We start from the raw sequence: 13,492 nt of genomic DNA on the forward strand, positions 1-13,492 counted from the left end.
TAAAAAATACCTCCCCAGAGATCACTTTTTAATTACAAAGGAAAAATGCACAATGGAGAAATCTGGTGATGTTAATCAAAGTTAACATCACCAATAATGGACAACCTGACATCCTATGCCCCCTGGTGGGACACACTAAGGACACATGAGTATGGAGTATTCTTGTCAAGAAAGCATACCCTGAATCTAATCGTTAGGAAGCATTAAACAAATGGAGGGACTTTCTACAAAATAAATGGTCAGTACTCTTACATAATATCAATGCCAGGAAAGGCCAAGAAAGGCTAAGGAACCATTCTAGATTAGATTAGATTAGATTAGAATCTAATATGATGTGATAACAAAATGCAATGCATTATCTTGGATTTGTCCTGGACCAAAAACATAGCTAAGGCCGTTACTGAGATTATTGGAGAAATTTGAATATGAACTGTAGGTGAGATAAAATATTGTAAAATGTGAAATTTTTGTGATTATCATGCTGTGGTTATGTACGGGAATGTCCTTGTTTTTCAGAGATGCACGCAAATATTTAGACGTAAATTATGGCATAGGCAACTTATTCTCAAATGGTTCAGAAAAAATGTGTGTGGGGGGGTGGAGTATTTGGAGGGAGAGAAAGAGACTTAACAAATAAAATCAATCCACTTAAAACTGGTGCTATAATGTTATCATAAATAGTGAAAACAAGGTCTGATTTGGTTTCTAAAAGTGAAACTAAAACTTAATTTTATGTTACACAAAATTTTAGTAATAGTAACTGGTCACAAATTATTGGAATGAAAGAAGAATGAATCAAGTGTTGATTTGGGGAGTTAGTAGCATTCACTCGTCCAACAGGATTGGTTGATGTGACATTTTTGCTTGACATTTGCGTGTCGTTTGACCAAGACGATGGTCATTTTTGCAAAAATGTTCAAAGACTTCATCAGTTTTCCCAAGTGTCGCTGTTTATCTTTTGATATTCAAAGCATTCTTTTGAATGCTTTCTTTCTTTGCTTTCTTCCTCTTCTTCTTCTCCTCCTCCTTCTTCTTCACTCCTCCTTCTCCTTTTTCTTCTTCTTCCACATCATTCAAGTTTATCTTTTTCCTCTTTTATTGCTAACTAGTTCAGCTTGGACAGGTCTTCATGTATTAACCCCTTTGGTGCCTTTTGACCAGTTCTTCAGTGTCACTTTCATCAACTTGATACAACCCTAGTTCTTTTGCAAGATTTCCAATGTCACTTTGTCATTGCTTTCTGTTTTCTATGATTAAGACTGTCCAACCATAGTAAAAAAAGTTTACCCTGGAATCTCAGTGGTGTAACTTCCAAAGGCTTATTTCCCAATCACAGTATCTGTCCAAAGTGTGAGGCTTCAACATATCACGGCTCCACCATCCCAGCTACTTTATCAAGGAGACGGAGCATGGAGAACTCACACCTGCTCTTCAGCCCGGAAATGCTTCAGCCTGGATATGACATAAGCCAAAGTTGCTTACAGCCCATTGGCCAGAATTAGTCACAAGGCTCCGACCTAACTGCAGGCGAGGCTGGGAAATGCAGTCTTTTCATGTGCAGAGAGAGGAAAATGAAACTGCGGCTGTCGGCCACACATTGTGTTTGCCTTTTGTGGTTGGATGTTATTCAGATGGGGTTAGATATTGAGGGGTGTTTGAGTGGGGATTAATTTTTTAATTTTTTATTGAAGTATAGTTGATTTACAGTGTTGTGCTAGTTTCTGGTGTACAGCAAAGTGATTCAGTTTTATATATATATAGATAGATAGATAGATAGATATGTGTATATATATATATATATATATACACACACACACATATACATATATTTTCTTTTTCATATTCTTTTCCACTATGGTTTATTACAGGATAATGAATGTAGTTCCCTGTGCTATACCTTGTTGTTTATCTATTTTATATGTAGTAGTTGCATCTGCTAATCTCAAACTCCTAATTTATCCCTCCCCCACCCTCTTTCCCCTTTGGTAACCATAAGTTTGTTTTCTGTGTCTGTGAGTCTTTCTGTTTTGTAAATAAATTCATTTGTATCATATTTTAGATTCCACATTAAGTGATAGCATATGATATTTGTCTTTGACTTACTTCACTCAGTATGTTAATCTCTAGGTCCATCCATGTTGCTGCAAATGGCATTATTTCATTCTTTTTTATGGCTGAGTAGTATTCCATTATGTATACATATATACCACAACTTCTTTATCCGTTCATCTGTCAATGGACATTTAGGTTGATTCTATGTCTTGGCTATTGTGAATAGTGTTGCTATGAACATTGGGGTGCATGTATCTTTTCAAATTAGAATTTTCTGTGGATATATGCCCAGGGCTGGGATTGCTGGATCATATGCCAATTCTATTTTTAGTTTTTTCAGGAACCTCCATACTGTTTTCCATAGTGACTGCACCAACTTACATTGGGATTAATTTTATAAATGGTCAGATCCTTAGGAAATATTTTCCTGTTTGATCACATTTGCTTTGTTACGCGGCAGGGCAGCAGGGACTGTGTTAATGACTACTCAGACAGTGGGCTTACTCTGGTGCTGTGAAATCCCCAGGGCACTGCCTGGTGGTTGGGGGATCCGGAACAGCATTTTAGCACACACAGAGCTACTCTTTCCTGCCCTGGTGCCCACGGTGTGCTGCTTCGAAGACTTGCCATGCTTTTCTAAATGAGGGATTTTAATTGGTCCTCACCCCTTCTCCTCCACAAGGAATATCTGGCATCTGGATGCAACAGAGAAGAGCTTCTCCTGCAAGACTTTGTCCAGTAAAGTCTCTAGGCAAAGGAAAGATGGGGAGAGCTGTTTAAGATTTTCTAAAACCCCATGAAAAGTTGCTTATTTTTCATTTTCCTAGTGCTTTGTCACTGACAAATTTGAATTTCTTTCACCCTCTTTAGCACATCTCCTCTGGGCTTTAAACGCTACTCCGTGCGCCACCGTGCCCCGTGAAAATGTTGGTGCTTCTGGCTTTCATCATCCTCTTCCACATCACGTCCGCGGCGTTGCTTTTCATTGCCACCATCGACAACGTAAGTTCCCTTTCCTTTTGACCATCCCAGAACCCCTGGATCCTAGAGTCGGTAGAAGTAGGATTGAGAACTCCCCCAAGGTGATTATAATTTGGGGTTCTCCTCCCTACCAAGCACACCCATCTCCTCAGCCCGGGCCCGAGGACTCTTGGCTTAAGTGTGGCGGTTCGAAGCGTCACATGTGTCTGGACGGGCAGGGACCTTGGTCCTCTCATCCCTGAGTCCCCCACAGAGCCTGGCAAGATGCCTTGGCTGTAGGAAGCCCTATGAGGATGTGGCTTAAATTCAGCTCTCTGCAGGTCATTTTCTTAACCGTGGCGCGGCTGTCATTTGGGGCTGGATCATTCTTTTGGTGGATGTTTAGCAACATCCTCAGTCTCTACCCACGTGATGCCAGCAGCACTCTAGCCCCTAGTTGTAATGCCCAAAAATGTCTTCAGATATTGCCAAGTGTCCCATGGGAGGCAAAATCACCCTTGGTTGAGGACCATTGCCCTAGATCTCCCAGATGACCCATCCCAGGTGATCTTTGCCCCCTCCTGTCTCTGACATCTCCTTACTGACAGGATCCCTTGTTGCCAGCCCACCCGGCCATGCCCTTCCCAGCAGAGCTCATGCTTGGAACTTTCCCCATTCTGCCCATGAGCCCATGGAAAATTTAGTTCTTTCCTTGAGTGTCCAGCTCACAGCCGTCTAGCATTTGATAAATAACCTATGGGCATAGAGTAACATCCCTCCTGGCAGGAAATGAAGCTTTTTACCAGAGATGCCCTATGGCCCACACCCTGATCCAAAGGCCTAGGCTTCAATCCTGATGGTTTCAGACTGTGGAGACATTTAGAGTCAGAAAGTCTGCTCAGAAAGCCAAAAAGTGCACCTACAAGCAACCATCCAGTTTGGCTGCATATAGACTCCTGTCAATCATCAAAATAACAACAGCACGGACCAGGACAACACCTGTCACTTAGGGAGTACTTACTCTGGCAGCGCGTATGCGCGGCCCTTTTATGTGCGTCACCTCATCTGATCCCCCCCTCAGGTCTACAAGGTAGGTCCTCTCCTGGCACTATTTTATGATGAGGAAACTGGGCCTCAGGGCGTTTAGGGAGCCTGCTGGAATTGACATGGCAGGAAGTGGCAGAGCTGGGATTTGAAGCGTTCCAGAGGCTCCTGGCTCTACATCCTGTAAGGATCCTGTAAGGAGTGCAGTGATTGGGTTTGGGTTCCTGGAGGTTCTGGAAGAGCTGTCATGAGTGGCCAGGGCAGGGACCACATTGATGCTGTAAGTTAAAGTCCCAGGGACCTACCATTATTAAGTGGTTTTGCATGTGCTTTTAGAATCTTTTTCTATTGCTTTCATCTAGTCCCTTGGGATCCTGAAAAGGTCCCAGACATAGTGAAAGGGATAGATTAACATTAAGCGCAGAAAAGCCATCAGCCACAGCACCAGCTAATCCTGTGGGTGTTTCTGTTACCATGGCCCTTACTGAGAAGACACAGGTGGGCATTCTGGCCAGTCGGTGAGTCATGCGGTTCTTCGTTGTGAGTTAGGAATTGCGCTTGGCACTGTCCTTAGGCACGTAGTGGGAGCTCAGTGACCGACTGTTGCCTGGATGGGCGTGGGGTGGGGGGAGACTCCAGTCTTCGGGTGGACGGAAAGCAGAAGGAGGCCCATCCGGGGGCAAAAGAGCGGCAGGAGCACAGGGAGAAACGGAAGCCTTTGGATGGAAAGCAGGAGGGTCTTTTGTCTGATTATTTCACCCGTAACAGGCTCTCCCCGCTAGATCTCATCCTTTCCCTCCTCCCCTCCCGCATCGCCCCTGCAGTTCTGGTGGAATTCACCACCGGCTGCTCTTATCACCACCAGCTGAGCCTCACTTCCTCGCCCACGTCCTGGGAGGGCCTGGACCTTCCCTTTCAGCAGACTAGTGGAGTGGGCATCACCTGGGAGCCTGTTAGAAATGCAGACTCTCAAGCCCCATGCCAGACCTCTTGAATCAGAATCTGCATTCTAACCAGATCCCCAGGTGACCTGCGTGCACACCGCAGGTTGAGAAGCACCAGTCCCGAATTTTCATTTACTCCTGTGCCTCACCTGATTAGGGGCCCGTGTTTTCATAATGAATGAACAGCCTTTCCCTGTATTTCCATTTCGTGTTACAGGCCTGGTGGGTAGGAGAGGAGTTTTTTGCAGATATCTGGAGAGTATGCATCAACAACACAAATTGTACAGAAATCGATGACTCCATTCAAGGTGGGTGTGAAGCTGATGGGAAAGCACTGAGTGACAAAAGATCCCTTGGGAGAAAGGCTTCTCTGTTGTCTGACTCCTCACCCCTCCTTCAACACAGCCTGTGCAGAGAGGGGCCTGGCTGCTGCTCAGGGCATGCTGAGCAGGGGTCAGCATAAGCTGGGGACAGGACGGGGTGGGGAAGCCAGAGGCCAGAGGGCACCAACTCCAGGAATGCTGGGCCCCACCCTTCTCTTCTCTCTTTCTTGGCCAAGCAGAGCTTCCCTCCCTCACCCCTTCTCAGCTTCCGCCCTCATCTAAAATCTTCTCCCCACACCTCTAAATAGGCTCAGAGACATCTGTGTTACTTCCCTGCATCTGAGCAGCCTAATGGGCAGAAACCTGAGAGCTGGCTCCTTTAAGAGCTGTGTGACCTTACCTTGGGCAGGTCACGTGAGTGCTCAGACTCTCAATAGCCTCAGCTGTACATGCAGGTGACAGCAATGCACCTGCCATGCCTGTCCCTGTACAGGAGCCACAGTAGACAAAAGGGCTTTGCAAGTACAGAAAATCGCACCTAAAAACGTGCCAACCCCTCTCCTTCACTGTGGAGTGAATGGGTTGGTTTTCTGTTGTAGAACTGATAGAAGACGCATTTTGGCTCCCAGTGCCTGATAAAATACTGGATGCCCAGTTAAATTTGATATCTCACATAAACAACTAATAATTTAGTATAAGTATGTCCCCAATATTACATGGGACATACTTATACTAAAAAAAATTGTTTTTGTTTACCTGATATTCAAATTTAACGAGCATCCTGTTTTTACGTATTTTTTCCTGGAATCCTATTTAGAGAGCAAGGGACCTTGATCACTGGGTCCTAAAGTCTCGCTATTCCATCAATAACAATGTCAACATTCATAATAAAAGCAAAAATACCAATAGAAGGCATCATTTATTGAAGGTGTACTGGGAGGCATTGGGCTAAGTCCTTTACATAAGTGACTGTTGGCCCTGTTTTAAGATGGGGAAACTGAGACACAGAGAAGAAACCCAAGTTCACAAAGTCAGGAGTAAATGATGGAGTTAGGATTCCAGTCTAGACATGACCAACTCTGAAGCCTGCATTCTAAAACACATAATGCAGTCCACGCCCCCTCCGCTCTGGGTCTGTTTCTCTGCTGTGCTAACCCTTGACCCTGGAAACAGCCATTCTTCCCTGTTGGAGCCCCATTGTTGCCAGGGTGCCTGGTCAGCTGGGAGCACTGGCTGTGCTCTGAGGCCATGTTTCCAAGCTTCTGTCGTTTGCATACAACATCCCCTAAGTGCATTTCTTACCTCTTATTTTTCTTTATTTTTTTAAATTGAAAAAAATTTTTTTTTGGCTGCGCCATGCGGCTTGCAGTTCCCTGACCAGGGGTTGAACCTGGGCCCCCTGCAGTGGAAGCGCGGAGTCCTAACCACTGGACCACCAGGGAATTCCCTTATTTTCCTTTAAAATAACTAGCTGGCAAACTACCAGCCAGATTCAGTCCAATGAGCTAAGAATGGTTTTTATATTTTTAAAGCATTGTAAAAAGAAACAAGCAAAAAACCCCCAAAAATAAGACAATGAACAAGGGACTGTATGGCCACAAAGCCTAGAATATTTACTGTCTGGCCTTTACAGAAAAACCATGCCAACACCTGCTTTAAAACAGTTCACTTTTTCCCTACATACATTTATTTTAAAGGGAACTTTATCTGCCTATTGTAAGTGATACACTGGTATGACTTACCATAAAAGAAAGAAAACATAAAAAAAAAACAACTACATTGAAAACCAAATGATGTTATTAAATTCTGAACAGATGCACTTGCCTTTTGATGGCTTTGAATCTGTTTCTGGTTCTTTCCTGGTTAAAAACCAAAACCACCACCAACACAAGGTGGCTCCAGTCCCTGCACTTGACCCCTTCATAGCCTCACCTGTGTCCTTCCCACATGCAGTGCCCTCCACCCAAGACCAGCTCCTTTCTTCCCTGAAAATTCCCGGTGCTGAGCCCCAGGCTCTCATGCCCCACTCACTAAGGCTAATCTGAAAAAGCCCTCACTTTCCCTTTTCCTAAATAACAATCACAAGGCTCACTCTCTTAGAGGGTATTTTGTGTCCACAGAACACTTCCAGAAGGTCCCTCAGCCCCATGAGCCCTGTATCTCCAAGAATCCCTTTGGAGGTCTTTATACGGTGCAGACCCCCAATCCTGATGCAACCCATCCCATGCCAGCCTCTTGATCCAGAATCTGCCAGGTTGGAACCTGAGGATTTGTACTTTAAATAAAAAACCTGACCATGAGCCAGGCACCTGGGGGCAATACCCAAACCAGGAAGACTGCAGAGTGGGTGGTTCTTGCTCCATTTTCCAGATAAGGATGTTGGAGATCATCTGGTCAATTGCACAAATGGACACTGGAGGGAGGGGGTGTCAGCAAGACTCCTTGGCTGCCCTTGTGCTCATTCTGTGCAGATGAAAGCCTGGTGCACTTTTGCTTCCCATCATCCCTGCTCTGGAGCTGTCACTGTGCACCCCAGGGGCCCGGGCGGTCTGTGGTCCTCAGTCATGAGCTCTTGCCCTTTCCCCACAGAATTCTCCACAGTGCAGGCGGTCCAGGCCACCATGATCCTGTCCACCATTCTCTGCTGCATTGCCTTTCTGATCTTTGTGCTCCAGCTCTTCCGCCTCAAGCAGGGAGAGAGATTTGTTTTAACCTCCATCATCCAGCTTATGTCATGTAAGTAAAATGATGGACTTCCTGGAGTAAACACTCTCTTCCCAGCCAATCATGAGTAGAAGCCGGGAGGAGTGTGGCAGGTGAGGACTTGGAAAGGAGAGGTTGGCAGCTGTGCCACGGTGGGATGTTTTATACTTCAGACTTCAGATTTAGTTAGGGGGTCAAGAAAGGCGTTCTGAAGACATGAAGCCTGAGCTGGGATCTCTAGGGTAAGTAGGAGTTGCTGTCTTGGTACAGAGAAGCATAGGTCCCCCAAGGAAAATCTGGGTACTTAACCTCATCCTACCACTAATATCTGTGAGTGTTGGTGATTCAGTGAGGATGCTTTTGGCTGCAAGTAAGAGAAAAATCCAATAACAATGACTTCTGCCACAAAAACCTTTACTTTTTTTATATAACAAATCGCTTAAAGGTGGAAGGTGTCAGAGTTGGTTTGGCAGCTCAGCATCATCATCAAGAAGCCCCACTCCTTCCATCCTTCCATGCTGTCATCTTCAGAGGGTCAGTGATGACCTCATGGCCCCCAAAAGGCTGCTGCAGCTCCAGACATTCATCCTGGCCTAACAGTTTCTAAAACAGTAAGCAAGGGAAAATACAGCAACAAAAAAAATGCTTTCTCCTCCCACATCTCCCTCTTTTCAGGGTATTATATTTTTCACTGAAGGATTTTCTGTGGCCAGAACTGGGACACATGGAACCATAAACTATAGCAAGTAAACAGGAACAGGATTGCCAAGAGGGGTTGGCAGACTATGGCCCATGGGCCAAATCTGGCCCACTGCCTGTTTTCGCAAATAAAATGTTATTGGAACACAGCCCCGCCCACTCATTTACGTATCATCCATAGCTGCTTTCACGCTGCGACAGCAGAGCTGAGTAGTTGCAACAGAGACCGTACGTGGCCTGCAAAGCAGACTACTTCCTGCCTGGCTGACCGATGGCTTGGACCAATTATGACCCTCTGGGCTGGGTAGCTGGCTGCCCAAACAACATTGAGTTCAGCTAGCAAGAATGGGAAGCAAAATGGCCACAGGGTAGGCAGCAATATTCTGCTACAAAATATTAGTTGTAATCTTTCCAAGAGACTAAAATAAATACCTACTAATAACGAAAACTGAAGTTTGTCTTCAGCTCTGACCATAGTCCCCTCAGGTCCCTGGTGCATGCTGTGGTCTGTGATTTATTTGGACCCTGGCTTTCTTCCGACAGGCCTGTGTGTCATGATTGCAGCTTCCATTTATACAGACCGGCGCGAAGACATTCACAAGAACAACTCAAGACTATACGCCCTGACCTCGGACGGCAGCTACGGCTACTCCTTCATCCTGGCCTGGGTGGCATTTGCTTTCACCTTCATCAGCGGCCTCATGTACCTGATACTGAGGAAGCGCAAATAGAGCCCAGGAGCTGGCTCGCTTTCGCTGCAGTACAGAATCCACGTTCAGATAACCGTTTTGTATATAATCAATTTTTTTTGTGGTTTTTCTAGCAAACACATTGTTTCCTTTAAAAGCCAAAAGAAGAGAAGAATTTTTGCATTCTTGAGATCAGAGAATAGACTATGAAGGCTGGAATTCAGAAATCCTGCCCATCCGAAAGACTCAACACAACAAAGCCAAAAATCCAGCAATGCTCAAATCCAAAAGTGTTCAGCAGGATCTTTCTTAACCATGGGGATGTCATGTGATGTGACAAGAGGCCAAGAAAGCCAGGTCTCGGGGGACATGTTCCCCTAGGTTTGGGCTACGCTGAGCCCCCCTCACCTCAGCTTCCCTTCCTGAATCTCTCTGTGTTAGTGGTAGAAGGTGGAGTGAGGGGGGTCCAGGTAAGGGAGGAAACCTCCTCAGATGTTTAGCCACGTTCTACATGAGAAACAGGTATAGCCCCTGGTGTTCTGTCTACATCCAGACCAGAGCCCCGACCCTCCTGTAATGGGCTGGGTCCAGAAAGTGCCACCCAGACTTGCTGGCTTCTCACCTGCTTGCCTTAGGGAAGGTGAGCTTTAACCTGGGTTTCAGATTTAGGCTCACCCTAATCTCAGCATGTGACCCCTAGGGCACCTTGTAAAATGCAGGCTATCACGGTCCCTCCCTAGACCTACAGAATCAGAGTCTTCAGGGATGGGGCCGGGGAACCTGCATTTCTAACAAGCTCCTTGGTGATGCTCAGGTGCCTTAAGATTGAAGGCCACGGTCCCAGGGCCAGGTGAGCAGAGCTGCCTCACAAATGTGAAAGATCTCATCGTGTCGAGATGGGGAGGTGGGTCTAGACGCCACTGGAGGCCCAAACCTTGGCCTCCATCAGCTATTCATTCTTCACTGTCTCTTGCACAGCTGCTCACATCTGGACCACCCAAACTCCAGTCCCAGGCCTTGATCCCGATAGCCAGACACCCTGGGATGGGGGTGCAGCCTCCTCCCTACCCGAATTCAGAAGGCCTTTTCCTTCTTTCTCTCCCTGGCCTGCCTTCAAGACTGCCTGGCCTCTACTAACCCCCATTTCTGGAGCCTCCGAGGACCATTCACCATTCCTTCGTTCATCGTCCACATAAATGATGGGATGTTTGTGCCAGGCACAGGGGAAACCATGTCGAGACAGTCTCTCTCCTCGTGGGGCTCATTGTCTAGCGGAGGAGACAGATTAAAAACCAATTAGGAAAACGAATTACAAAGAGCAGTCAAGGCTGCAGAGAACACAACCAAGGATTCAGAAGAGAGGCCCGTGGGGTGGGCGGGAGGGAACCTGCCCTATGCCTGCCTGTTAAAAGCATTTAGGATTTAGATCAGCCTAAATATCACTCCACTCAGCCCGAGCAAGGTGGCACTGATGGGGCGGTGCTGTGTGCGTTACACCCGGAGAACACTTCCTTCCCTGGAGGGGCCCAGGGTCCTGACAGCGAACGAAGCCCTGGGAGGGTCCCAGATTGCCGTGGTTCTCAAACTTCAGTGGGTACAAGTGCCTCTCGGGGGATGCTGCCTGCTAGGGTCTGGGTAAGTGCTGCCAGGGATTCAGAGACTGTACTGAGGGGTAGGGCTCTGGGGAGCTGGTCCTCAGTGCTGTGAGGTGTGTGGCAATGCGGGGACCTCGGGAGGTGCCTACGGGAGAAGCTCTTTGCACCTCACTGTCTTTTCCCTCGTGTGTCGTGAGCCTGCTGCGGGGAGTTGCGCCTGGGACCCGTGTGCGCATGTCAGCACTGACACCATGTAAATGACCTTCTGCTACGTGGGGCAGTGGTTTGCCCGCAGTGCAGTTCCAGTGGAGCTGGGGAAATGCCTGCTTTGAGTCGTTTAGGGCCACCGTGGATACCTCTTTAGTGCAGGATTGGGTTTTCTCTCCATCTACCCATTCACTCATTCATTCATTCGGCTTCAACAGAATATTAAATGCTTACTGTGTTCCAAGCACTGTGCAAGGCTCTGAAAACACAGGGGCAAGCAAATCCAGACATCTTGCCTGAGACAGGGCCCCTCCCACAGAGAGGCCACCAGCACAGTACAGGGGGACATGGGGCCAGAGGCAGGACAAATGGTCACTTCTTGCCTCGATGGAAAACTGTCATTAGTCCTGTTTTGGGTAGGAGTGCGGGTCACACCCCTGGGGTTGGCAGGATGCTACGTATACCTCGTGGAGGAAGGTGGGTCTAAGTGCCCCAAGCTTTCTGCTCAGGCGGCTTTTCTATAATTCCCTGGTAGTCACAATGGAAACAAACAAAACCCCTTAGAACCAGAAATCTGGAAAGCCTTATCCCCAAGCAATGCATGAATTTCCTTCCCCAAAAAACTTCAGGAGTGGGTATCTGAAATGACCCATGGATTTTCCTGGCTGGTCTCCACTACTGTTTAGCATTCAGTGCCCACGTCCATCTGTGATGCCGGGGCTTTTTGCGAAACCGGAGTGCTGCCTTTCCCCCTGTGGTGTGACGTGCCCTGGGGAGGTGGGAAAGAGGGGATGGCATGAGTGAGAAAGTACCCAGCCTTCTTACCCGTCAGTAGGTTCAGCCCTTACTTGGTGCTTATGATCAGTTATTCACAGACAACAACAAAGACAATTAGCTAAGACATCCAAGAAGCAAATATTAGGACCAAATATATTACTGGTAACAACTGCATTTGAGGGAACTATAGTTTGCATATTTTAGGACATTTTTATAAAGTACTGTAATTCGTTCATTGAGGGGCTATGGATGGAGACAGACTAACTCATTTTTGTTACTTGCATTAAAATTACTTCGGGTCTCTGTTCAAATGAGTTTGGAGAATGCTTGATTTGTTGCTCTGCGTGAATGTTGCGCATACCCGAATACAGGGAAATTGGAGACGTCCCCCCACCGTGCCACACACTCTGTGCTATGGGTTGTGTGCCTGTGCGCATCCCTAATCAGGCTGAAGTCCTAGGATGCTCTATATTCACTGGTGATGAAGAAACCTAGACCCCCAAGCCCATACATAAGCACACTAAACACGGTAGCTTGAATAGAAGCTGTAGCATCATTTAAAATCTGCCTGGGTGGGAATTACTAAACTTGCTAATAGTTGAAAGGTTACTTACAATACAGCAAGTTGGATAGTTTTGTATATTGGGGGGCAGTGGTGACGGGGAGATGCTAGGGAAAGGCGTAGAGATTAAGTTTGAATCTTGGTCGGGGGACAAATGTGATTTTAGGGTAGTTAGATACTTTCTACTTAATGTGCCTTTAAAGTAGTCCATTTTCTATGTTTTGTATAATCTGAAACTGTACATTGAAAAATAAAGTTTAAAACCAAATTGCCCGGAGCAACAGACTCTAATGTTCCCAGCGGTGCCAGTATCTAGAGGAAGAAGCTGCTGTCTGGAGTGGCAAGTGGTCATTTGATTTCTCCTCAAGATCATAACATATGGCTTTTACAGTGAGCCAGGGATGTCTGACGATTGGTCATAGGACAATTTCCCACTCCCTCGGCGGTTTTCATGGGCCAGCTTCCTGGACGAATGAGTGGCAGTGGCACAGGAGCCAACACCTTGAAGGGCCCCCATGCTTGGTTAATGATCTGCTAGCCCTGTCTTAAAATTCTTAATGATATTTGGACAAAAACAGCCCCACATTTTCATTTTGTGATGGTCTCCGCACGTTATGTAGCCGGTCCTGTTCTTCAGTTTGTATTTAATACGACTTTTGCTTTAAAGAGTTTGGTGATGATGAAAATAAGACTATTGTAATAGCGCACTCTCCAGAAAAAAAAAAGAGAGAGAGAGGAAGGAAGGAAGGAAGGAAGGAAGGAAGGAAGGAAGGAAGGAAGAAAAATTCAACCAGAGAGAGAGCGCTTTCATTTTAACCTAAGGAATGCCCAAAGTAGTAAAAGCGCTCTATCTCGGGAACCCACATTTCCTTGTCTCCACACAGGGGTTGCTGTCTATATTCTTCGTGTTACTAGATTTTTTTGTTTTTTTTCCATG

The 13,492-nt window shown here is 46.4% G+C and overlaps 1 protein-coding gene across 2 annotated transcripts in view; it reads left to right on the forward strand.

The window, feature by feature from the left end:
* The window catches only part of EMP2 (epithelial membrane protein 2), a 37,219-nt gene extending 24,915 nt beyond the window's left edge, over positions 1-12,304 (forward strand). Inside the window, exons 2-6 of one of the 2 annotated variants that reach the window (XM_007188408.3) lie at positions 2,923-3,054; positions 5,218-5,308; positions 7,913-8,059; positions 8,472-8,637; positions 9,269-9,373. In XM_007188408.3, coding sequence (XP_007188470.1) covers positions 2,977-3,054; positions 5,218-5,308; positions 7,913-8,059; positions 8,472-8,623 — 468 coding nt within the window. In that variant the 5' untranslated portion in view covers positions 2,923-2,976 and the 3' untranslated portion in view covers positions 8,624-8,637; positions 9,269-9,373. Of the gene's footprint in view, positions 1-2,922; positions 3,055-5,217; positions 5,309-7,912; positions 8,060-8,471; positions 8,638-9,268 lie in introns of both variants that reach the window. The other variant, XM_007188407.2, reaches the window with a different exon arrangement.
* Positions 12,305-13,492: the final 1,188 nt, after the last annotated feature.

This window comes from Balaenoptera acutorostrata, chromosome 15, assembly GCF_949987535.1.
Source record: "Balaenoptera acutorostrata chromosome 15, mBalAcu1.1, whole genome shotgun sequence".
NCBI lineage: Eukaryota > Metazoa > Chordata > Mammalia > Artiodactyla > Balaenopteridae > Balaenoptera > Balaenoptera acutorostrata.